The sequence below is a fragment of the Ahaetulla prasina genome, chromosome 8 (assembly GCF_028640845.1).
Source record: "Ahaetulla prasina isolate Xishuangbanna chromosome 8, ASM2864084v1, whole genome shotgun sequence".
Classification (NCBI taxonomy): Eukaryota; Metazoa; Chordata; class Lepidosauria; order Squamata; family Colubridae; genus Ahaetulla; species Ahaetulla prasina.
Window position 1 is genome coordinate 10,931,567 of NC_080546.1, and position 26,691 is coordinate 10,958,257.

At 39.3% G+C, this 26,691-nt stretch overlaps 1 protein-coding gene across 1 annotated transcript in view; it reads right to left on the reverse strand.

The window, feature by feature from the left end:
- The window catches only part of CNOT6L (CCR4-NOT transcription complex subunit 6 like), a 45,504-nt gene extending 18,813 nt beyond the window's left edge, over positions 1 to 26,691 (reverse strand). The window contains exons 1-2 of the mRNA XM_058192836.1: positions 26,333 to 26,691; positions 1,253 to 1,374 (exon numbers count right to left, since the gene is read on the reverse strand). Of these exons, the coding sequence (XP_058048819.1) occupies positions 1,253 to 1,364 (112 nt within the window). The 5' untranslated portion in view covers positions 1,365 to 1,374; positions 26,333 to 26,691. The remainder of the gene's footprint in view (positions 1 to 1,252; positions 1,375 to 26,332) is intronic.

Here is a 26,691-nt window from a genome sequence, read left to right on the forward strand (position 1 = left end):
TCAGCCTCTGAAACAGAAAATTCTGATTCAAGAAAATTCATAATTGTTTAGCTAGTTTGACACTCTTTCACATAGGCACATATATAGAAGCCACAGTGGACGGAACCAGTAAGATATTATATAAACAAACAATGAAGAATTATTCCTGAATCAGAATTTTCAATTGGTTAACTGAAGAGGCAAAATCTGTATTTCTCCCAGGTGAAGATAGATGTCAAGACCAAAGAATTAAAAATTAACAGTTGCCTCTTCTACAAAAAAAACATATTTTTAAAAATTCTTCTCTGAGCATTTGGATTAAAATAAGTATTTAACAACGATATATTTCACGAGTAGGAAAAATGAAAGTCACAAATATGGGATAAAGGAAACCCAGCTTGCCAATACAGGTAGTCTTATCTTACAACTAATCTCTTTGAAATTCTGATGGGACCGAAGAAAAGGTACTTGCAACCTGGATTTGAAGTTCTGGTGGCCACTACCACCTAAGTTATGTGACTGCATTTTGGATACTCGGCTACCAGCCAACCTTTATGCCCATCTGCAGTATCCCAGAGTCACATGACTATGTTTGCTTCTAGTTTCCAACAAAAAAAATATGCATTGTGGACAATGGGTTCTTTTAACAACCACAGCATTTGTTTAATGACTGCAGATTTGCTCAACGACCAAGGCAATTCACTTAATGACCACCGCCAAAAAAAAAAAAGTAATAAAATCCGGTCAATCACAGGATAACCTGCATGATTTTCGACCGTAATTCCAGATTCAGTTATGACAGGGGTGTCAAACTCAAGGCCCGCGGGCTAGATCCGGCCCGTGGGGGTGTTTAGATCTTCCCTGGAAACAGCAAAGGACCAGCCCACGGTGCCTCTGCCAGTGAAAACGGAGCTCAGGAGGGCTGCAAATGGCCTTCATGAGCTCCGTTTTCACTGGCGGAGGGTTGCAGGAGGCCGTCGCAGCCACAAACAGAGCTCAGCTGCCCGTTTTTGCTGGCAGCCCAAACACGAATGACATTGAGCTGGCCACGCCCTCCCCGGCCCCTCTGATGTCAAACACAACCCTCAATGAAATCGGAATGACACCCCTGAATTATGGTCACAAAGTAGAAGACTACCTGTATAATAAAAAGGATCTGCTAAAGACACACTTGATCCCTCAAAAAGCTTTTAATAGGAGCATAGAGTCCAGATCACAGGGAGTTAAATTTGTTCTACTTTCCTTCGATCTGGTCATTTATCGGATTCCTTACCCGAGATTTCCAACTCTGCCCAGTGGGACTTCTTCCCATTGGCTACCTCTTCTGCTGACATGATGGTATATATTCTGCGAGGATCTGGAGGATCATATTTTTCCTTTGGCATCCCTGTTAGTCTGAAAGAAACAGCGTCTCATTACTACAGCTTGTAAGTTATAACAACACATCTCTCATCATTAAATGACTCGTAAGCATGGAAGATAACTGATGTACAGTATGTCGTGGAAGGCTTGTTTGCTGCAAAATTCTGCAGTGAAAATTAAGCTAGCTTTAATGGCCACTCTCTAGTCTTAAAATGTTGTATTTATTACTGCAGGTGGTCCTCGACTTACAACAGTTCATTGAGTGGCCATTCAAAGCTGCAGTGGCACTGAAAAAAGTGACTTAATGACCCTTTTTTTACATTTACAACTGTTACTGCAAGAGGTGATGTGATCAAAATTCAGACACTTGGCAACGGACTCATATTTATGACAGTTGCAGTGTTATGAAGTCACGTGATCACCTTTGGCTACTTTCAATGGGGAAGCCGGATTCACTTAACAACTGCGTAACTAATTTAACCACTGCAGCGATTGACTGTAATAACTGGCATGAAAGGTTGTATAACATGGCAAAACTCACTTAAAATCTGTCTCACTTAGCAACAGAAAGTTGGGGCTCAACTGTGGTCGTAAGTTAAGGAGTACCTTTAGTGTGCCACCCATTCTGACCTGGCTTTAAAAAGCTTGCAAAAAAGAGACTGCATGAAAAACAAGAGTAAAAGCAAAAGTTATAAAATTCCGCTATAATGAAATAACTGCTCAACCTAACAATGCCCTGAAGGTCTTATCGATTAGCCAGGTTATTATAGCCCTTCAGAAACCCACCAGGGATAAAGTAATCTTTATGTAAAAGCAAACTGTTCCATAAAAGACAGGGCCACCACTGATAAAGCCCTGTTCTGGGTACCAGCAGATGAAACTCCTTTGGTAGCAAGACCCACAACAAGCTGTAATTTCTATGTTTCATTGTCGAACAGATTTTATTTATTTACCAAATTCATTTGAAGCTCCCATTTTCTGGCTCAGGGCAAGATTTAATTTGGAGCAGGCAGGTCTGAAGATATCTAGAAATACCCCAATGGCAAAGAGTAGATTTCAGATGATGGTGGGCTTATCAACAAAAGGGCGACCAGTTCAAAACAGTATTTTGGAAGAGAGACCATTGCAGTTTAAGTTTCCACAGATGGCCTATATGTTAGCTTCTGCTTTTTTCATTTAAAATATTTCCCTTTATATTATTATGATATCACTGTGTGTGCTCTTCTGCGGGATATTACTGTTATTGCATTTAAAAAGCAGAATGTCACTTTGAAGCTTAAGTGCATAGAAAAATGATATAGAAACAATTTTAATAAATAATGCATGGGTATAATTTTATTCTTTACCTAGCCACTAGATTTGCTTCACATGGAAGTACTATCACATCTAACTAAGTAAATACTTCTGAAGTAAAAATAGAATAAGCAAAACTTTGTTCAATACTTTCTCTAAATATGTATTATTGTATTGTATATCTAACCATGCTCCTACAGATAAGTTTAAAAGCTCTATAGTATTATCTCATGCCAAAAAGATGAGTAACATGAACCAAAAATGATAAATTAATTGCAAGTAACTTTTGTGGGTAATTTACTTTCTCAAAAATCTGCCATCTCTATAGAAATGCCATTCTGTGGCAATTTAATTAGAGTCATTAAGGTTTTTTTTCTTCTCAAAATAGAAACATTAATTTCCTAGAAATACTAACCACTTTTTCCTTAGAGACTTTTTTATTTATTTATTTTTTTGCCACACAGAAATGCTCTAAATGAATACTTAGGGTAAATTAAGGCTTTCAATTATGAAATATAGCACATAATTAATTACACTGTTCCTTAGCATAACAATGGCAAAAGCTGGTATTTAGGTTTAGAACAATGATGTGGACTTTTAGAAGAGGAAACTTCTATTTTGCCACAGTTGTTAAGTGAAGCACTGCAGCTGATAATTTTAGTAGCACAGTTGTTAAGTGAATGTGGTTTCCCCGCTGACTTTGCTTGCAGGAGGTTGCAAAAGGTGATTGCGTGACCCCAAGACACTGCAACCGTCATAAGTATGAGTCAGTTGCCAGTGTCTGAATGTTGATAACCTGACCGCAGGGATGCTGTAATGGTTGTGTGATAAAAGAGTCATAAGTAAAAAAATTTTCAGTGCCATTGTAACTTCAAATGGTCACTAAATGAACTATTATAAGTTGAGGACTACCTGTATAGACAGGCACGCGCAACCAGACTGTGGCCATAGATCTCCTTAAGCAAATGAAATAGAAGAATTTAAATATATTTTTTTATAACTCAATAGCTGGATTGAGCTCATGTAAATTCTTCTGCTCCAAACAGCTGTACATCGTGAGGCTTCATTCAGAATTAGGATGTGCTGCTAGGATGTGTGTTGTTTTTTTAAAATATATATATTTGTAATGGTTAATTGCTCTTTGTCCTAGTCAACAATATAGGCTTACTACATTCCAACATTACTACATTTCAAAGACTTTTATGCACAGTGGCCCTATTTGGCTGACACACAAAAATACATGAGCACAAAATATGTACCTTAGCAACTGGCATTTGTACACACTGAAGACAAAGCTACACTCCAGGCTATAGATTTACAAGGGCATCCTTGAAAACACAAGCTGCCAAAAGAGTTGCATTCCCGAATGAAGCAAATTGTATCAAGGACAAAGGGAGTGGGTGGATTGTTTTCTTAAAATAGCTATCATTCTGGATCTAACCATAACCACTATAGTCAAATCCTCTTTTCTATACAACTTCAGAGGAGCAACACCCAAATATGAACTTTTCAAAAAAGTTCATTTTAAAAATGAACACATAAAACTATTCCTGCAACCGAACCTAGCATAATTATCTTGTGCTATCCATCCTTAACACTTGGCACAAATATCGCTGCGCGCTTTAATCCATGAGCTGGTAACATTTTGCAGGTATCCTCGCCTTATGACTACAATTGAGCCAAAAAGCTATGTTTCTAAGCGAGGCAGTTGTAAATCATTTTTGTTTTGTCTCATTTTATGACCCTTCTGGCCACCGTTGTTAAGTGAATCAGCACAGTTGTTCAGTTAGTAATATGGCTGTTACGTGAATTCCCCGTTGACTATGCTTGTCAAAAGGTTGCAAAAGGGGATCACATGACCCTGGGACACTGCAACCGTCATAAATATGAGTCAGCTCTCAAGCATTTGAATTTTGATCCCATCACTATAGAGATGCTGTAACTGTCTTAAGTGAAAAACAAAAACAAAAAAACAACAACCAGTCACAAGTCACCTTTTTCAATGCCATAGTAACTTTGAATGGTCACTAAACCAAATGTTACAAGTCAAGGACTACCTGTGCTTTAGGAGGAAAACTTCCTCCTGTGCTCCAATTGCCATTGTCTAAGAAATGCTAATTTCACAAAGGATTCACACTTTTCTGGAGTTATATCGTGGTACAGAAAAAGCACCATTCGTTTTGAAGCCAGCTCATTCCAAACCTAACAATGGAGCAGTGGTGGAATTAAATTTTTTTACTACCGGTTCTATGGCCGTGGCTTGGTGGGCATGGGATGGGAAGAATATTGCAAAATCTCCATTCCCACCCTACTCTGAGACCAGCCAGAGGTGGTATTAGCTGGTTCTCCGAACTACTCAAAATTTCTGCTACCGGTTCTCTAGAACCTGTCAGAACCTGCTGAATTTCACCCCTGCAATGGAGCCAACAAGAACTGCCCAACAGTCTGCGAAATTCAGAATTGCAGCTCTGAAAGCCATATAAGAAGTCTGGGAACTGAGTTCTCCACTCTCATATGCTGATTTTTTTTTTTTACTATAGGTAATCCTTGAGTTACAACCCAAAATTGAGCCCAAAGTTTCTGTTGCTAAGGAAGACATTTTGGCTTAACAACTGTTGACAATTCAATGGCTTCCCTGTTGGCTTTGCTTGTCGGAAGGTCCCAAAAGGGGATCATGTGACCCTGGGCCACTGCAACTGTCATAAACATGAACCAGTTGCCAAGCATCCAGATTTTGGTCATCTGACCATGGAGATGCTGCAGCGTTCATAAATGTGAAAAATGGTCATAAGTCACTTTTTTCAGGGCCCTTGTAACTTCGAGTGGTCATTAAATGAACTGTTGTAAGTAGAGGACTATCTGTACTACTTATTATATCATATACAAGTAGTCCTCGGTTTACAATCAGTTCCTTACCAACCATTTGAAGTTATGACAGACCTCCAAAAAGGTGGTCACGACCCCGATTCGAAGTTCCGATGGCCATACCCCCTCCATGGTCGTGTGATCAAGTGTTGACCTGCTTAACGACCAGCACAACTTACATGCACAATTGAGTTCTGAATGACAGTTGTAAGCCAAGGACTACCTATATCATTTTAATTAGATTTTTGATGATTTACAGAAAACAGACACCATATCAATGTGAAATGCGCATACACTGCATGAAAAAAAATTAAGAGTCAATCCAAGATTTTAGAATAGAATAGAATAGAATAGAATTTTATTGGCCAAGTGTGATTGGACACACAAGGAATTTGTCTTGGTGCATATGCTCTCAGTGTACATAAAAGAAAAGATACGTTCATCAAGGTACAACATTTACAACACAATTGATGATCAATATATCAATATAAATCATAAGGATTGCCAGCAACAAGTTATAGTCATACAGTCATAAGTGGAAAGAGATTGGTGATTTTCAAGTTAAATGATTTTGGGAAGGTCTAAGAAAGCTTTCCATCTCACACAGCCTGGAGAATTGTTGTCTGTGAAACCAGATTTCTATTAAATTCAGATGCACAAGCATTTGGATCTGGAGTTTTACTATCTTAAGAGCTCCACCTGATCATTCAATCTATTTCTTCATCTTGTTCTCAACCAGTTGTTACAATGCACGAAGACATCTTGCCTTTAAAGATCACGTGGAAATTTTCAATTGCTACAGCACGCAACCACTGGAATGATTCCAGCCTTAGATCCCCAGTTGTTATTAGACCACAACTCCTAACAATTGGGGTGAAAGGGATTGATGTCTAAAGTGATATGGAAACTACAAAGATATAAGCCAAACAGTAAATGCATATTATATTAGCTTTATATAGAGTCATTGACTGATGGGCAGCCATAGAAAATAGATAGATGGATGGATGGATGGATGGATGGATGGATGGATAGATAGATAGATAGATAGATAGATAGATAGATAGATAGATAGATAGATAGATAGATAGATAGATGGATGATGGATAGATGGATGGAGAGGGAGGGGGAGAGGAAGGGAGGGAGGGAGGGAGGGAGAGAGAGAGAGAGGGAGAGGGGAGAGAGAGAGAACAGACAGAAAGACAGATTGTTTCTAAGTTTAATTTAATATCCTGGTTTAAAACCAAAAGCTCAAAATTGAGTATTTCCAGGGACAGGATCTTTTAGAGAGTAGCTCCAATGCTTGCTTATTAGAAAACTGGAGCCTGCTGGGAAGAGGTTTTTCCACAAGGTAGGCTCAGCTATGGAAAAAGCTGCCAAAAAGTTAATTATTGAATTCTGTTCTTAAGGACTTGAAGAATTTTTTCCTAAGGTTGCCTTATGCATTTTTCAAACAAACTTTGACTATGTATTGTAATACCCCTTTTTAGTAATTTTACACTAGGCCCCCTATTAATTTTTATTTTCTACTCTTTGATGTAAACTTAAAATTGTTATGGCACAAGTGGTATTCTCTTCCAAATAAAACTGTGGTGCGGTAGCTTCTATTTGTAGATTTCAAGCTGTATGTATAAATGAAGATGTCCTAAGGCTGTGCCACACATTTGATATTTACCTAAAGGATTGAATTTGTAATATAGGTAGGATCTGGCTCCTTCATTTTACATTAGAAAACTAGGGTGGTGCAAAACCTTGTAATTAAAACATTAATAAAAGATGTGGGAAACAGGCTGGGTAGCCAGTCTGTTTCTATATCATACATAAATATATTGCAGTGGATAAAACTCTTTCTTTCTTCTTTGATACTGTTCCATCAATGTTTGTGGAAAACCCACCTTTAAAAATTTATAGCATATATAATAAACAATTCAGAAATAGTTATTTGGGGGTGGGGGTGGGAATCAAGCACTTGCAGCCTGTTGGGTCAGAGTTACGTTGCCTTACAGTAAACAGCCTGAGCTATTCTGGTATGTAACTTCTTAACCACTAGACAGGACTCAATGGAAGGGAGGAAATATACCATAATTACTTCTCAGTGAAGAGTAACTTTCATCAAAGAGCAACTTGAAAGCTGTTAAGACCAAAATGTATTAGAAGCTTATCTTAGTTTTGTCACAGTTTGGAGACCAACCTGACTTTAGAGCTAGCTTTAATGATTTATCTTAAAGAAATGTGCGTGTATTGTACTGGCCTTGAGATGCCTCTAGCACAACTCTTAGGTCAGTAAGACAGAGATGTGAACTTCAGCCCACAATCCTGTTTATGTTTTATGCAATCTCCAGCCAACTGTATTATCAGCATGTGTGGGGTCCTTGGTGCTCTGAGCTTGGTTATCTTGCAGATGTTCTGCTGAGAGCACCAAAGACCTCACAGTTCAACCCTGAACTACAAATATTCTTTTCTATCTGTACAATATCAGCATCTGCTTGCATTCACTGAAAAAGGCCACCTTTGAAATGCTGGATAGCCCTGTTTTAAATCTATGGCACAAACTGTGCCATATTCATGCTTACCCTATAATGCACAATTAGTGTGACAGACTATGAAAAACACATCTCATTTATAATGCTATAAAAGTTTAGGACTAAATCGCCTTATAGCATTTGTGTATCAACTGGTATTTTCCTTAAAGTTTTTGGCACTTTCTTGGAGAAAACAATGTTCCCAGAAACTTGATATTATGACAGAATCAGGCTTATACTCCACATTCTTTATTATCTACATGGGGCTGCCCTTGAAGACCATCCAGAAACTTCAACTGATCCAGAATGAAGCAGTGCAGACAGTGATGGACATACCCTCCCTTTGCCTATGTAACATTTCTGCTTCGGAGCTGCATTGGGTGCCATGTAGAATCAAGGAACTGGTTATTGCCTAAAAAATTCTACATGACATAGGTCTTGGCTACCTATGGGAACGCTCACTTCCCTTGTTATCTGCCTGGCCAATTTGATCAAACCCATAAGGAACGCAGTGTAGTAACTGCATAGTTACAAATATATTTTTTGCAGAAATGGAAAATACATATAATTATATATGTTAATAGATATGCTTGTGTAGGAAGGAGAAATTGTGACTATCCAGTTGCTATGGAGCTAGAACCCCAAGCAACCCTAAACAGCGTAATAAATGGTGAAGCATAGCAGAAAATATAGTTCAACAACATCCAAAAAGCCAGAGTGAACCCAACTAATCTAAATAAATGAACTACTGGAAAGACTTTCCTTGTCATCTACTCCCGTACTGAGCTATTCCAATTATTAATCTGGCAAGCATTAATTCTGTGTTGCGGCCATTTAGTTCTATCCTGTTTATTTTGGTTTGTGAGCGGAAAAGGCATTAATAAACCCCTGGGATTCTTCCTAGACATCAAATTTCCCCACTTTTTTTTTACTCTCGGTACTTTGAAAGGACTGCTTCAACTTTACTCAAGGTTAACAGCTTCTATGAGCTGATTTTTACAACATGAAATCTGGAAGGGATTACAAAAAAGATCACACAGTGAACTGTTAATCCACATATCAGACTGAAAGCAGCAAAGCAATAGGGGTAATTAGCTGGCACTTGGCTGGTCTATAAATCAAGGTTTTGTGCCCACATATGAAACGCCTTCTGTTCCAAAGACATTAAATACTTCTGTTAATTCAGTGTCAGGTCACCAAGTGATGCAAGGATTTTCCTGGGTCAAAACAAGCTTCTCAGCTGCAAACTGTTCTTTAAAAGCACAGATTAGAGAACTATTTTAATATACTATAGAACAGAATTTCTACAATATATCTGTCATCTTGACTTTATTAAATAAGGATAGGTTTAGGTTGCTACATGTATTGATGCCTATAATAACTCTTATGTAGAATTGCGCAACAACTTCAAATACCTTCAATTTATGATTTTATAACCTCTTTTTACTTAATCCAAGTAGAAACTACTGAATCTATACAGCAACAAAACTGAGTGGCTCTTTCATTTGTTTTTCATTTACTCAGATTTCTTGGAATGAGCCCGGCACTTTGAAACCCGAGCAGCTTATTTCGAGAAACAAAATGATGTCCACACAAACAAGTCTCTATTCAGTTATCTGCCATAGTAAAAATCTGCAAATGCACCGTTTCAATTTTCCTTCCTCTTTAAAAAGATTCTAGAACCAAAAAAGTTAAAATAAAATCAAGAAATGTAATTTTATTACACTCTAAAGCAGATGGCAAAGGAACTTAAGGCAGGATCATATGATACTTTCATACAAGTGTGTAATAATAATTCATTCTACACTGTCACAGATCCACATAGAACTTGGATTCGATCCAAACAGCCTTCATATAAACAGGTTTTGACTTGCACTACAAAAACTCTTTCTCTTACATCCCAAAATCTCACACTGCCAAACATCTCAGTTAAAGTTAAGAAAAGCACTGCTATATTCAAGCAAGCTTTTAAAGCTATTTCTGAACAAGGAAAGAGCATTGTATTTTATACCTGCAGTCACAAGACAGAAAGCTCCAATTGTAACAAACTCTTAATGCATTTCTTTAATCAAAAACCCATTTTTTAAAAAAAATATTGCCATTAATAACTATTGCCATTCCTAATCCGGGTACTGGAAGGTATTGTGTGACCTGTGAATAATGTTATTTTGAGAAAATATTCTCTATCCCAAATTTGGCCACACCCCAGAAACCCAGCTTTAGAATTATACGTAACAGTAATTATCAGACACAAATTTATAATTCAAAACTCCTTTTGATATCCAATTTCAGTTAGAATAAGATTTCTTACTGGATTATAGAATAACATCTAGCTTAAAAACAACACATACTAAGAAATTCATCTGATGAGCTGAAAAATTAAGTGTCCATGACAAAGAAAAATGCCTCGAAGCGAACAAATTTAATAAACAAACGATCTTTTTTAAAGGATTCAAACATTATGAAATGTGAGTCTAAATTTAAAAAGCTCATACTAGTCACATAATCAATTCTGGCTCCTAAAATTAATCCAGTATTCCCATTTATAAAACTCTAATCTTTTGTCAGTATTTTATAAAGATGGAATAGCATAGAAAAACCACAAAAGGATTTCAAATATCCATCTTGATTTGCCTATAATTGTCTCTATCTTGAAGCTCCTACACAGCAAAGGATGATTGCCCAAACTAACCTCTGTGCCATACCAACCCAGCTGAAAAGTACTTTTCACTCGAAGACGGATCCAAAAGGAAAGGGTTGCTTCTACTGGAAAAAGTAAAATCGAAAGTTGAAAAGGCAGGACTTAAAAAGCTTCTTCTTGTCCCACCAAACAAAACTCCTCCCTTCAGCCCAAAGCGCTTCAATTCCTACTAATCTGCATTGTAGTAGACCTATCAAAACTTGCAACTTGTAGAATTGATGGGGGGAGGAGGAGGAGCTAGCGTGCTTCTGTGAAATTGCTTCCATCTCAGATTTTGGACAGCTTGGACGTTCTCATTTGTCTAAATAAGGTAGAATTGTTGGATCCATCTTTTAGCGATACTTCATAATAAATCCAACCATCCTTCTCGGTCACAATAGAGGAAGTCAAGAAGAACGGGATATACAGGCAGTCCTCTTACAACTTACAACCAGAACTGAGCTCAAAATTTCTGTTGTTAAGTAAGAAATTTGTTAAGCAAGTTTTGCCCCATTTTACAAATTTTCTTACCACAGTTAAGTGAATCACTGCAGCTGATACGTTAGTAATCTGGTTAAATGAATCTGGCTTCCCCCATTGACTTTGCTTGTCAGAAGATTGCAAAAGGGGATCACACAACTCCAGGATGCTTCAAGAGTCCTAAGTATGAACCAGTTGCCAAGCACCTGAATTTTGATCATGTGACCATGGGGAGGTTGTAACTGTGAAAAATGGTCACAAGTCCCTTTTTTTTCCAGTGCTGTTGTAACTTTGAACGGTCATTAAATGAACTGTTGTAAGTTGAGTACTATGTATACTAATGCATTATTGCCATGATCGGTCAATGTAACAAGTTTATAGCACCCGATATTATTTTCTACAGCTCTACTCTTGAAGTAGATCCCCAGATGCTACAAATGGTTGTAAATGCAAAGCAATCATGTGTGTGACCATCAGGACTGGGTCTGAAGTACCTTTTGGAGGGCCATTTCTAACTTCAAATGGTAGCTAAGCGACCAGTCATAAGTCAAAGACTACCTGTATTACTTAAGGAAAAAACAATCGTGTCTCATCCAAGAAAAATCAGAACTGAAGAAGCTTCTTGGATGAGAAGTGAAACGTCTTCAAGGAAAATCAAAGTCCAGTTGCCTTTTGAAAAAGTACCTTTGGGCTTTTTATTGATTCTTTTATTATATTAGATCTAGCTTAAAGCGATTATTTCAAAACAATTAACTCACATGAGCTCAAAATGAAATGTCCTTCAATAAAACACAAATACTGATCTAAAATCAATGAGAGCTGTGAGACTATAAAAATAAAATCCAGATTTCAAATATTATACAACAGAATACATTTATTCTGCCCATCAGAATTTTAAGTAAGATTTTACTGTTTTTCCAGATAAAGTTTTTATTCTACAAAGTTGCAAGCTTCTGTCTTTATGTTTTTTGCTATAGAGATTAAAATAACTACTCCCACTCTTTTACCTAACTTAAATAAATTATTATTCAGGGGGGTTGAAAATTACATAAATTCATTTATCACAAAATTGTCATTTAACTCCAAATAGCACTTGTGCCAATCTGCTGCCTTTAAAAAGTCATGCAATTGATTACAGCATACAGAAAGAAAAACCTTACACATTTAACATTTCCTATATCTTATAAGAAGCATTTCTAATTAGCTCCCACTCTTATACTTTGAGTATTGTAGTAGAAGCAGGTGCTTCCTTTGTAATAATCCTGATGTTGCAATGCAACTATGCTATATCTGAAATGGGAAGTGGCGTGATGTTTTTATTTATAGCAAGACTGTTCCATTAAAGATATTTCCTGCTAAGAACGTAAGAATAGCTCTTCTAGATCCGGCAAAGACCCATCCTAATGTAGCATTTGTGTCTTATGGTGGAAAATCAGATACAGGTAGACCTCAACTTACAACAGTTTCCTTAGTAACCATTCAAAGTTACAACGGAACTGAAAATAGTGACTTATGACCGTTTTTCACAGTTGTGACCATTGCAGCATCCCCATGGTCATGTGATTTGGATTAACACTTGGATGTTTGACAACGGACTCACATTTATGACAACTGCAGTGTCCCAAAATCATGTGATCCCCTTTTGCGGCCTTCTGACAAGCAAAGTCAATGGTAAAACCAAATTCACGTAACCACTGTATTACTAATTTAACAACTGCAGTGATTCACTTAACAAATGTGGCAAGAAAAATCGTAAAATGGGACAAAACTAACTTAACAAAATGTCTCACATAGCAGCATAGATTTTGGGCTCAATTCTAGTAAGTTCTAGTCAAGTAAGTTGAGGACTATGTGTACTCATAGTGTGTATGGGTGTTCAACCGTGGCAACATTTAAGACTTGTGGACCTTAACTCTCAGAATTAAAGAATACAGCTGGCTGGGCAATTCTGGGAATTGAAGTCTACAAGTTTAAAATTGCCAAGGTTGGAGTCTCTTGTTTTACATTGTTAATTTTAAAACTTCTTCCATTCCATTTCATTACTTCTGATCCTAATGGTTTCCTAATAAGAAAAAAATGTTGTCTGTCCACCTTCTCTGTACCATACATGATTTTATACATTTTGATTGTATCTTCCCCTTTTTTTCAACCTAGACACTTTAAAATATTCTAGCCTTTTCTCGTATGGAAAGTGTTTGAGCATCATGGTTACTTAACTTGAAGTTTTTGGTAATTTTCCAGCACAAACATTTTTCAAATGTTGCTACCACAACTAGATAAACAATATTCCAGATGAAGACATGGCAATCAATTTGTACAAAGGCATAACTGTAGGTAGTTTTTGGTCCTTTTCCTAATGATCAAACCAAGTCATTTTTACATTAAATCTTTATTATTGCCATTGACTAGCTTTTGCAGTAAAAAAAGAGAAATATACTACGAATGAAAAAAAAAATAGGACAACGTATCTATTAAAGTTTTGTGCAAATATATGATTTGGTGAAGAAGGCACCAAATCAATGTCCCTGATTCTCTTTTTACTATTGATTTGCATTCTCTAGGGTTAACTGACCTAAATATTCAAGATTGTAAAATTATATAGACGTGATGCTAATGGTTAAAGGCAACTTCAGACGCCAATCAGCGTATATCTTTTTTATTTATGTAAATTATGCAATGTCTGTTGTTCAGGGGCTCAGGGTAGACATACACAGCATTCCTCTTCCTATTTTTTCATCACAACAGTAATCCTGTGAGTACATTGAACTGCTATCAGTACATTGAACTGATAGAGAACAATTGGCCCAAAATCACCCAATGAGTTTTCATGGCTGAAAGTAGGTTGAATCTGAATTTCTTCAATGCCAGTGCAATGTGGCACTGTTGTGTGTGAAGTTAAATGTGTTTTCTTCCTCCAAAAGTGCAAAAAATAAATAAAATAAATAAAATAAACTGAATTAAACCTTAAATATTGCTATTTAAGTGCACTCGGAGGCTTCAGTTAGTCCAGAATGCAGCTGCGCGGGTGATAGAGGGAGCTTCGCGTAGCTCCCATGTAACACCGCTCCTGCGCAGACTGCACTGGCTACCTGTGGCCTTTCGAGTGCACTTTAAGGTGTTGGTTACGACCTTTAAAGCGCTCCATGGCTTAGGGCCTGGGTACTTACGGGACCGCCTGCTGTTACCGTATGCCTCCCACCGACCCGTACGCTCTCACAGAGAGGGACTTCTCAGGGTGCCGTCAGCCAAGTAATGTCGGCTGGTGGCCCCCAGGGGAAGGTCCTTCTCTGTGGGGGCTCCCACACTTTGGAACGAACTTCCCCCGGGTTTACGCCAAATACCTGACCTTCGGACCTTCCGCCGCGAACTGAAGACACATCTTTTCATTCGCACGGGGCTGGCTTAAATTTTAAATTACATAAATTTTATCGATTTTAAATTTTTTACTAATTTTAAATGGGGTTTTGGTTTTTATAAATTTTTAAAGTTCTAGGCTAATTATAATAAGTTTTTTAACTTGCATTTTAAATTGTATACTGTAGTGTCTGTATTTTATTGTTGCCTGTACACCGCCCTGAGTCCTTCGGGAGAAGGGCGGTATAAAAATCAAATAAATAATAATAATAATAATAATATTTGGTTAATATTTTTTCAGCTGAAATAAACTTTTCTAGAGTTCTTTATCATTATTTTTCATTTTCATCCCCAAACTCACTGCTTATCCCAAATCAAGATGATTTACGACCAAGCTGGAAATCCTTGTTTTCAATACTGAAACTTCTTTTGGAAAGAATTCCAGGCCTTTCTGCTCTGAGAAAACTACCCATTTCTTCCTGTGCCTTGCTTTCTAGTTATTAAATAGATAGCAATCCTGTGTGAAGTATTTGTGTACTTTTGGAACTTTTTAAAAAAATCTTTGCCACTGAATGTTATCAATGTTACTGGTAGGCCTTACTAAATACATAAAGGAAGTCTGAGCAAATAAAGCTTCAGATAGCATATTTTTCAGTGACATTAACAAATTCGACTGTATTCAAAGGAAAACAATCAAGAAAATAAGGGGTCAAAAGGAAAAAAAATGCCAATGCCAATGGATGTGTTAGGTATATTTAACACATGCAGGAACACATGATAGTTGTCTACAAGCGTCTGAAAAGCTATGAGGTGGAAGGTGGAACAAAACTCCTCAGGACTGTTCCAAAAGACAGGATAGGAAATGCAGATTTCAAATTATCTTGGGTAGACATGAAAAAGAATTTCCTAACAATAAAAGCTATTTTTAAAAACCCGAACAGGTTGCCTGAGGAGCTAGCGTTTCCATCAATGGAGTCTTTCCATCAATTCAACACAGGCTAAATCTGTTGACAATGCTGTACTATGGTCTCTTGAGCAGAGGATTGAGCTAGATAATCTATGTGTTTGGTACTTGTTGCAAATATTATATAAACATAAATAAAAACGAACTGTGAGATATGCCAATGTGAAAAATTTATTGACCCCCCCTAATTCAGGGGTCAGCAACCTGTGGCTTTGGAGCCGTATGTGGCTCTTTCACCCTTCTGTTGCAGCTCCCTGTCGCTCAAAATAAGCATCACATATGCCAATGGGTGACACCCGCTGGCATGCAATTTATTGAGCTTTTCAATCCCCGGTAGGCCAACCATGAATAAATCCAAGAAAAGAAAAGTTTCAGAAGAAAACAGAACATTTAATTCAACTACATATGCTAGTTTTGTGGCCACTCAAGTAATAGTCAGGCATGGGAAGGGTTTTGTGGCTCCCAGTGTTTTCTTTCCTGTGGGAAATGGATCCAAATGGCTCTTTGATTGTTTAAGGCTGCAGACCCCTGCCCTAGTTCAATCAATTTTATTGAGGAAGAACCTATCTTAATGAAGTATTCATATACCTAGCCTAACAATCAAACTCCGTAAATTTCAAACTTTTACTCTCCTCTTGTAAATTTCTTAATATAGAGCACTATTTCCCCACTTCAGCCATTTCTAGGTTCAAACCCCAAAATTCCATAGCACTGGCATTAATAAGAGTACTGAGAATTGAAGTTCATACACCAAGAAAATTTGCCAAGGTTGGGAAATACAGTTCTAAAGATTGAATGCCTCTGTTAGAAAGTAATTCATGCTTTTGAGCTCACAAAAGATTATAGAATCATTTGTAAAACTCTTTTGAGTTTTCACTGATTTGTATTTAGAGACACAACCTTGAAATGGAGAAGATTTTGGACAACTTTGAAACATGAGTGCAGCATAAAATTATTCAGTAAGTCACAAAGAATCTCAGAACAACATTCAGAACTCTACAGGCCTCTTTTACCTCAATCAAAGTCAGCATTAATGGGCCTGTCATAAGAAAATCATTGGGTAAAAATGGCATTCATGAGAGAAAAGGAAGATGGAAGCCATGTTCAGCCAGAACATTGATTATTGTTTCATGTTTGCCAAAAAGCCCCTGGATGAGTTTTCAGACTTCTGGAAAAAAAGGAACCAGACGAATCAAGTAACTGAATTTCCCAGATCCAATGTATGTCTTTTAAGTGTGACAAAAACCGAACACTGAATTTCATGGTAATGACCTCATACCAAGTATGAAGAATGGAGGTGATTCACTCAAAGTCTTTGATGAGGAATTTTGTGAAAGGCTTTTTTGAAAACCCAAACATCCCAAACTGATAATCAACATCATCCATCTGCCTGCTGACGCCTTTAAAAAAGTCTAGAAGATTGGTGAAGCAAGAATGCAGAATCCATACTGACGGTCCTTCATCAACGCTAGCCAACAAGTCTATGTGCTTGTTTGTATTATGACTGCTACCAATTTGCCCAAAACAGACATTAAACAAACTAACCAAACTTCTTGGAGCTCTTTTAAAATAAGGGAGATAAACATGGCAAAGTCAATGAGTTTAAACCAAGTTATCTAAGGAACCTATGCAAGATCAGGCTCCTTTTCATCAAATTGGGTATTGTGGAATATTTATCACCCAAATGCTTCAAATAATTTATTGGCTGCTATTGGGAATTTATACTGTAATCTATAGATTGAATGAAGCAGTTAAAGAAACAAAAAAGAATCACTCTAAACATTATAAAGGTAGTCCTTGACTTATAACCACAACTGAACCCAAAATTTCTGTTGCTATACAAAACAGTTAAGTGAATTTTGTCTAATTTTACAACCTTTCTTGCCACAGTTAAGTGAGTCACTACTGTTGTTAAGTTAGTAACATGATTGTTAAGTGAATCTGGCTTTGACTTTGCTTGTCAGAAGCTCACAAAAGGTGATCACATACAGGACACTGTAACCAACATAAATATTAATCAGTTACCAAGCATCCAAATTTTGATCACCTGACCATAGGGATGCTGAAACAGTCATAAATGTAAAAAATGGTCATAAATTACTTTTTTCATTGCCATTGTAATTTCAAAAGGTCACTAAACAAACTATTGTAAGTTGAGGTCTACTTGTAATGAATATAGCAGAATTGCTTTAAAATACTAATACGTCTAAAACTAAGAAGTCTTTAGGTTGAACTTAAAAAGATGGCATTTAGTTTCATTATACGAGGTGCAATGACAATAAAGTAAACTAAACTAAAAACTGAGCATTATGCAATACTGATGCACGAACTAGTGACTCAGAAGCATATTTTTTATAACAGATTTACTCTGGAAGGATGTGTTAGAAAATGAATCAAGTAATAACAGACTAAGTAGTTTCATAGATTTTACACCACACTCTATTCCATGCCATTTTTGTGGAGAAGCTGACCACTGCTCCAGTAACCAAGGATACCATTCAAAGTCATTATTTAATTTTTAGAGGGAGATAATAATGTACTAATGCTACAAGGTTAAGCACAGCAAGTCAGCTAGGCAGTGACATCAAATATAAAAGACCAGGTTTGCAAATTAGAGGTATAATTCATCTTCAAAAGCTATTAAAAATTATAAATAAGACCTAAAATGAAGTATGGGTCAATGAAGCTTTTCTTGTCATGGAAATGTTTTTCTAAAAAAGCTCTAATCAGCCAAACAGGTTTATCATATACACTTGAAGGACATAGGATTCAACTATCTCTAACTTCTCCCTAGAGTTGAAGAATACAAAACAGACCTACACCACAGGGTTAGTTACGACGTACTGTGAGACATTGTGCCATTATCTTTAAACCATAAAGTTAAACACATTTTTCCCCAAAAAGAAAAACTCACAGAGAGTACAAAACAAAGGAGGTTGGAATCTATGATTACTGTTGATGCGTGTACTGTACTGATTAGAGCAACCTTGAATGATGATGCTAAAAAAACCTAGAGAATTGCGTAAACTGAACATTAGATTTAATTTTGAAACTTAAATTGTGCAAATAAGTCCTGGTTATTTAGTAAATGCTTATTTATTTCCAAACCAAATAAAAGAATTGGGAAAAAAAATTAAGTTAGCATAAGAAATGCAGTTAATGTGCAGCCTGAATGTCTGTAACCCTTATTCTATGAAAAACACAAATTGCTCAAAAACATCTCTTGTATGTCTTAGTATGTCAAAGGATTCAACTGAGAGCAGAACATCTCATATAGTGTATGCCAAAATCCCACCATTATTGTCAGATTATTTTAGTGTTTTACTGTAATAAAACTAATCAACCAAAACAGTCTCTTACAATTAAACAACCCACACTGAAATATTAAAAGTGTATTGTTATGTTTAAGTACTCCTTCACTTACAACAATAATTGATCCAAAAATTTCTGTTGCTAAGTATGTTAAGTGAGTTTTGCTCCATTTTATGACCTTTCTTGCCACAGTTAAGAAAATCACTGCAGTTGTTACATTAGTAACGGTTCTTAAGTGAATCCGGCTTCCCTATTGACTTTGCTTGTCAGAAGATGGCAAAAGATGGTCATGTGACCCTGGGACACTGCAGCCGTCCTAAATATGAGTCAGTTGCCAAGTGTCTGAATTTTGATCATGTGACTATGGAGATGCTGCAGCGGTCATTAAGTGTGAAAAACAGTCACAAGTCGCTTTTTCATTGCCTTTGTAACTTTGAATGGTCATTAAATTAACTGTTGAAAGTCAAGGACCACCTGTATTTTGGACATATGGTTAAAAGTCTTTCAGCCATTATTACTCTAAAGATCAGATTAATACTTTATTGTTAATTTCACAGGAGAAAGTTCCCCCAAAGAGGGACTTTAGTAGTTAATGACTTCAGAAAAACAAATTTGTCTTCATTTATTTGATGGTTAGGTTTCAATTGGAGGACCAGTTACTTTTCTCTCAATAATGTTGTTTTTAATAAAACCTTTCCTAAATCCACTCCAAACAGCAATCTTTTATAAAGTAAATATGATTGACATAAGCCCGCTATGTAAGATTCATGTTATTTGTTGGCTGAGTAGATGGAGGTAAACTGGAACAAGTATTAAAATCTGATCAGTTTCACTTGAATTTGTCAAGAGCTAGATACAATGCAAATTAAAATGATTAGTCCTTTAAAACTATTTAAGGAAACCACGGCTATTTTTTATAAGCCACATGTGCATTTAGTTGTGTCTGCTATATTATTAGTTCTTACTTGTTTACATAGGAAATTTCACTGGGGTTATGGAAAATTTGCAATTACAGCCAAGACTTATAAGACAAAACCAACTTGGAGCTCAGAATGTATACTGATTTCTCTCTCTTGAAAGATCAAGCTAACTCGGTGCTATTTCAAATAATTGTGTGGAAAAATCAGGTAAAAGGGAGAATTCAGGGCAAACAACATCTCAAGTCAGCTATAGATGTAATAGTCCCTTTTAGACAGATGCAGTGTTCAACTTACATCCATTTCTTTAGTGATCGTTCAGTTACAATAGCATTGAAAAGAGTGATTTATAATTGGTTTTCACAATTACGACTGGTCATGTGATCAAAATTTGGATACTCGGCAACTGGCTCATATTTATGATGGTTGCAGTGTCCTGGGGTCATGTGATCATCTTTTGCGCCCTTCTGACAAGCAAAGTCAATGGGGAAGCCAGATTGACTTAACAACTGTGCTACTATTTTAACAATGGCAGTGATTCACTTAATGAATATGGCAAGGTTGTAAAATGGGGCAAAATTTACTTAACTGTTTCACTTAACAACATAAATTTTGGGCTCAACTGGCATAAGTTGAGGACTATCTGTATGTAAAAGTACATTAGGCAAATGCAATGCTTAGTAAAATTAAAAGCATTTCAAAAAAAATATTAGGTAATTTTACAATTAATGCAGAATTATGAAATATATAAGTCTATATATTTTCTTGTTAAAAAATAGGAATCAATTTATTTCTCCCTAAGAATTTAAAACAATATTTAAGAAGAACAAACATGTTGCTTCTATGGCATCAAGATCTGCTGTGCAATTTTTATCTGAAACAAGCATAAATAGACCGTCCTGACAAGCATAAATAGACCAGACCGTCCTGACGGTCTGGCTCACGGCTCGGCTGAGGAACTTGTTGCGGCCTGGGAACGGGCCGCGGCGGGGGCCTTAGACCGTGTCGTGCCTTTGCGGCCTCTGACCCGGCGCAGGTCCCAACCGGCTCCTTGGTTCTCCGAGGAGTTGAGAGGGATGAAGCGCCGGAGAAGACGCCTAGAGAGTTCTTGGAGGTCTAGCCGTTCGGAGGCTGATCGGACACTAGTGAAGTCCTATACTAGGGCTTACCTAGTGGCAATGAGGGAAGCGAGGCGTAGCTACGCCTCCTCCCTCATTGCATCGGCAGATAACCGCCCAGCCGGCCTGTTTGGTGACTCGCTCCCTCTTACATCAGGGGCGGGATGACCCGTTGCAGGGGCGTGCTGAGGAGTTTAACGGTTACCTATACGATAAAATCGTTCAGCACCGGGAGGGCCTAGACCAAGATTGCAGTGACGTGGGTGAGACGGCTGAGGGTGGTCTTGGGGACATTTTATGGGATGAGTTTGACCCTGTCGCTCCCGAGGACATGGACAGGTTGCTGGGGAGGTTGAATGCCACCACATGTTTACTGGACCCGTGCCCCTCCTGGCTGGTACTGGCCACTCAGGAGGTGACACGAGGCTGGCTCCAGGCTATTACGAGCGCTTCCTTGGTGGAGGGAGTCTTTCCAACCGCCTTGAAAGAGGCGGTGGTGAGACCCCTCCTCAAGAAGCCTTCCCTGGACCCGGCTGTTTTAGGTAATTATCGTCCAGTCTCCAACCTTCCCTTCGTGGCGAAGGTTGTAGAGAGTATGGTGGCATATCAGTTTCCCTTGCACCTGGATGAAACTGTCTATCTAGACCCGTTCCAGTCTGGCTTCCGGCCCGGTTACAGCACTGAGACGGCTTTGGTCGCGTTGGTGGATGATCTCTGGAGGGCCAGGGATAGAGGATGCTCCTCTGCCCTGGTCCTATTAGACCTCTCAGCGGCTTTTGATACCATCGACCATGGTATCCTGCTGCGCCGGTTGGAGGGATTGGGAGTGGGAGGCACCGTTTATCGGTGGTTCTCCTCCTATCTCTCCGATCGGTCGCAGACGGTGTTGACAGGGGGGCAGAGGTCGGCTCCGAGACACCTCACTTGTGGGGTGCCGCGGGGTCGATCCTCTCGCCTTCTGTTCAACATCTATGTAAACCGCTGGGTGAGATCATCAGTGGCTTCGTGTGAGGTACCAGCTGTGCGCTGATGACACCCAGCTGTACTTTTCACACGGGCCACCCCAGCGAAGCTATCGAAGTGTTGTCCCGGTGCTTGGAAGCCGACGGGTCTGGATGGGGAGAAACAGGCTCAGGCTCAATCCCTCCAAGACAGAGTGGCTGTGGATGCGGCATCTCGGTACAGTCAGCTGAGTCCTCGGCTGACTGTCGGGGCGAGTCATTGGCCCCGATGGAGCAGTCGCAACCTGGGTGTCCTCCTGGATGAGCGGCTGTCTTTTGAAGATCACTTGACGGCCGTCTCCAGGAGAGCTTTTACCAGGTTGCCTGGTGCGCCAGTTGCGCCCTTTCTGAACCGGGATGCCCTGTGCACGGTCACTCACGCCCTCGTGACGTCTCGCCTGGATTACTGCAATGCTCTCTACATGGGGCTCCCTTGAAGGGCATCCGGAGGCTTCAGTTAGTCAGAATGCAGCTGCGCGGGTGATAGAGGAGCCCTCGTGGCTCCCGTGTGACACCTATCCTGCGCAGACTGCACTGGCTGCCTGTGGCCTTCCGGGTGCGCTTCAAGGTTTTGGTGAACATCTTCAAAGCGCTCCATGGCATAGGGCCGGGTTACTTACGGGACCGCCTACTGCTACCGGATACCTCTCACCGACCCGTGCGCTCTCACAGAGAGGGACTCCTCAGGGTGCCGTCAGCGAGACAGTGTCGTCTGGCGACACCCAGGGGAAGGGCCTTCTCTGTGGGGGCTCCCACCCTCTGGAACGAACTCCCCCCCAGGACTTCGTCAACTTCCGGACCTCCGAACCTTCCGTCGCGAGCTTAAAACACATTTATTCATCTGCGCAGGACTGGATTAGTTTTTAAATTCGTGGGTTTTTAAGGGGTTTTAAATGGGTTTTTAAATGGGTTTTATTTTATCTGCCTGTAAACCGCCCTGAGTCCTTCGGGAGAAGGGCGGTATAAAAATTTAAATAATAAAATAAATAAATAAAATATGAAATGTCCGTTTCATTTAAAGGACCCTAAAAACAGGACACAGATACCTGAAAAATAATACAGCAGCATAGAATATGCTTGATAAGATAATTTTAGCTAATTTGGACAATTCATCTACAAAATGCTCTGCTGAGTATGAATGTTCCAGATCATAGACTGAAAAAAAGCAGGATCAGGATAGGTTTTCATGTTATTTTCCACCTCATCTCTAATTTAGGGCTAGAGAGACAGTTTGGTTTAGTGGCTAAGGTACCAGGTAGAAAGTGGGAAACCACGAGTTCTAATCCTGCCTTAGGCATGAAAGTCGGCTGGATGACTTTGGGTCAGTCATTTTCTCTCAGCCCATCTCCGCTCATAGGATGGTTGTGGAGAAAATAGAAGGAGAAAGAAGTATTATATAGGTTCTTTGCCTCGAGTTATTAATTAATTAATTAATTAAATGATATGGTATTAAACTTGAAATGTAAGCAGTTGAATTGCCATTCATCCAGAAAGCCTAAAGAATACTATTGAAATTTTCCAAGAGGCCAATTCTGAAAATATCACAGAACATACCTTAGATTGTTTTGACATTCTAATTGACAATTGACAATACAATAATGAACAATATAAAGAAAGCCATTTAGTTCAAGCAAATGCAAAAGGTTAAAATTCATTTTACTTGCTGCCATTAAAAATGTGTAGTAGACAATTATGAAGGCAAAAGCCTCTGGTTTTGACAAACGCATCAAGAAATCACATTCTTATTTAATAGTCTATCTTCCATCTGATTAAATACAGGAAGTCCTTGACTTAAACTACAACTGAGCCCAAAATTTCTATTGCTAAGCAAGGCAGTTGTTAAGTGGGTTTTGCCCCATTTTATGGCCTTTCTTACCACATTTCTTAAGTGAATCACCGCAGTTGTTAAGTGAGTAACACAGTTGTTAAGTGAATCTGGTTTTCTCATTTACTTTGCTTGTCAGGTCGCAAAAGGGGATCATGTAACCTGGGTCTCAGCAACCATCATAAATATATCTATTGTCAAGTGTGTGAATTTTGTTCACATGACTATGGGGCTGTTGCAGCAGTTGTTAAGTGTGAAAAATGGTCATAAGTCACTTTTTTCAGTGCCATTATAACTTTGAATGGCCCCTAAACAAATGGCAGTCCTAGAGGATATCAACCCTGATTGCTTTTTAGAAGGCCAGATCCTGAAGATGAAACTGAAATACTTTGGCCACCTAATGAGAAGGACTCACTGGAGAAGAGCCTAGTGCTGGGAACGATGGAGGGCAAAAGAAGAAGGAAACGGCAGAGAACGAGATGGCTGGATGGAGTCACTGAAGCAGTAGGTGTGAGCTTAAATGGACTCCAGAGCAGAGGTCTCCAACCTGGGCAACTTTCAGCCTGGCGGACTTCAACTCCCAGAATTCCCCAGCCAGCTTTGCTTGCTGGGGGATTCTGGGAGTTGAAGTCTGCCAGACTGAAAGTTGCCCAGGTTGGAGACCCTGGCTCCAGAGGATGGTAGAGGACAAGAAGGCCTGCAGGAACATTGTCCATGGGATCGCAATGGGTCGAACATGACTTCACAACTAACAAAAACAAAGTCAAGGACCTGCATGCTAGCTTATTCACAAATGATTATTTATAAATTCATTACTAAATTCCTTATGTGTCCAATCACACTTGGCCAATAAAAAATTCAATTCAATTCAATTCAATTCGTATTTGCCACCATCTTGCCATGGGAATGCAACTGTCCTCAAAATTTAAAAAATGACTAGTTGAAATGCTGCTCTTATAAGGCAAGGAGATAACGCATACACACATTACATACACCTAGTCAATCAGACAACCGACTCTGAATATGTAGAACTGGTTTACCCTGGACAGATAAGCAATGGCTTATATTTATACACAAAACAGCTGCCCCATCACCCAGGATTTGTACATCTGGATTAACACTTTAAGTTAAACGTGTGCACTCAGTCACCCTTTACACAATTTGTTACTGAGGAAAATACAGGTGCCCACACAAAATTCTTCCTCCGGAGTGAACAGGATATTCCACATTATTCAGAATTGTTGTTGCTTTTTTCCCATTGAATACAAACACTCTAAACATTAACTATGAATCTTTAAAGAAGCCTTTTGCAAGGGCCAAAAGGCAGGATATAAAAGCCTATATAAATAAAAACCGGGAACACCACATTGTCATGGATATTACATGTCACTCTTACAGAAAGTCTTAAAAGAGGTGAGCATTGTTTCCCTCTGTCTGTCTATCTATCTACACAGCTCTGGTTGAAAACATGTCACGTGTGACAAATGTCATACAATGGGAAGCAAAAGTCTAGACCGGGATCCCTTGTAAGGAAACATCCTTTTAACAACCCCGCAACACTCACACACACCATTTCCCTTCCCCAAAACTTGTATCCTAAAGTTTCACCCAGATTATTCTATTCGAAATAAATTACATCCTGTTTTTCCATCCTGTTATGGGGGGCAACTGGGGGGGGGAAGCCCAACCCACATTATGGAGCAAAAGTAAAATTTAGTGACACCGGGAGCTTTCCAAAGCAACTTTTGGACCGCATATGCAGCCGGAGTAACTTTTAAGGGTGAGTAATAGTAATAGTACTGTAACAGTAATAGCGATAGCGATAGATAGATAAATAGATAGATAGATAGATAGATAGATAGATAGATAGATAGATAGATAGATAGATAGATAGATACTGTAGCTAGATAGATAGTAATAGTGAAAGACAGATAGTAATAGTGAAAGAAAGACACTGTAGATAAACAGATGGTAATAAGGATAAACACTGTAGATAGATAGTAATAGTGAAAGATAGATAGATAGATAGATAGATAGATAGATAGATAGTAATAGTGAAAGACAGATAGATAGTAATAGTGAAAGAAAGACACTGTAGATAAACAGATGGTAATAAGGATAAACACTGTAGATAGATAGTAATAGTGATAGATAGATAGATAGATAGATAGATAGATAGATAGATAGATAGATAGATAGATAGATAGATAGATAGATAGATAGATAGATAGTAATAGTAAAAGACAGACAGGCAGGCAGACAGACAGAGCCAGAAGTGTCTCGTTTTTTCTCCCCAGCGAAAGGCTCCTCTTACACACGTCCAACGCGCGTGGAAGCACCGAAAAGGGGAAAGTTGCGGAACAAAAAAAACACACCTCAAACGCAATCACGAAAAGGCAGGAAAGTTGTAAAGATGCACGCCAGCAACACACGAAGTACACACACACACACACAGGCCTGCACGCGCAAGACCTCGGCTGACACGCAACCTCCCCGCGTGTTCGGCCAGCGCGTTCCCACACAGGCGGGCATGACTGAACACGCGCCGGACCTCCCTTTCTCACGCCAGGGTTCCCTTAGCAGGCAGGCAGGTAGGCAGGCCGGCCGGCCAGGCCTTCCTTCCTTCGTCGCCTACCAGGCCCTGTCGGCCGCCTGGCGCTCACCTGCATCCAGCCCCCGGGGCGTCTGTCGACGGGGCTGAGGCGGCTGCTCAGGCGGCGGGGCTGAGGGCGAGAAAGACATGCAGGAGGCAGCGGCCGGGCCGGGGCGAGCGCAGGGCGGGCTCGGAGAAGCCACGGGCCTGACGCGGCGTCGGGGAAGGGATGGGGGGTGGGGTGGGTGGCGACGAAGCGGGCAGGCGGACACCCTCCCGGGCCGTCTTTCCCTCCTCCTCCTTCTTCTTCTCCTCAGGCCTCGCCAGCAGCAGCAGCAGCGACGGCGGCGGCAGCGCGGGGATTACTGCCGGAGGAGGAGCCTGGCCTGCCTCGACGCCGCGGCGTGAAGAAGAAAGGAGGAGGGCTCC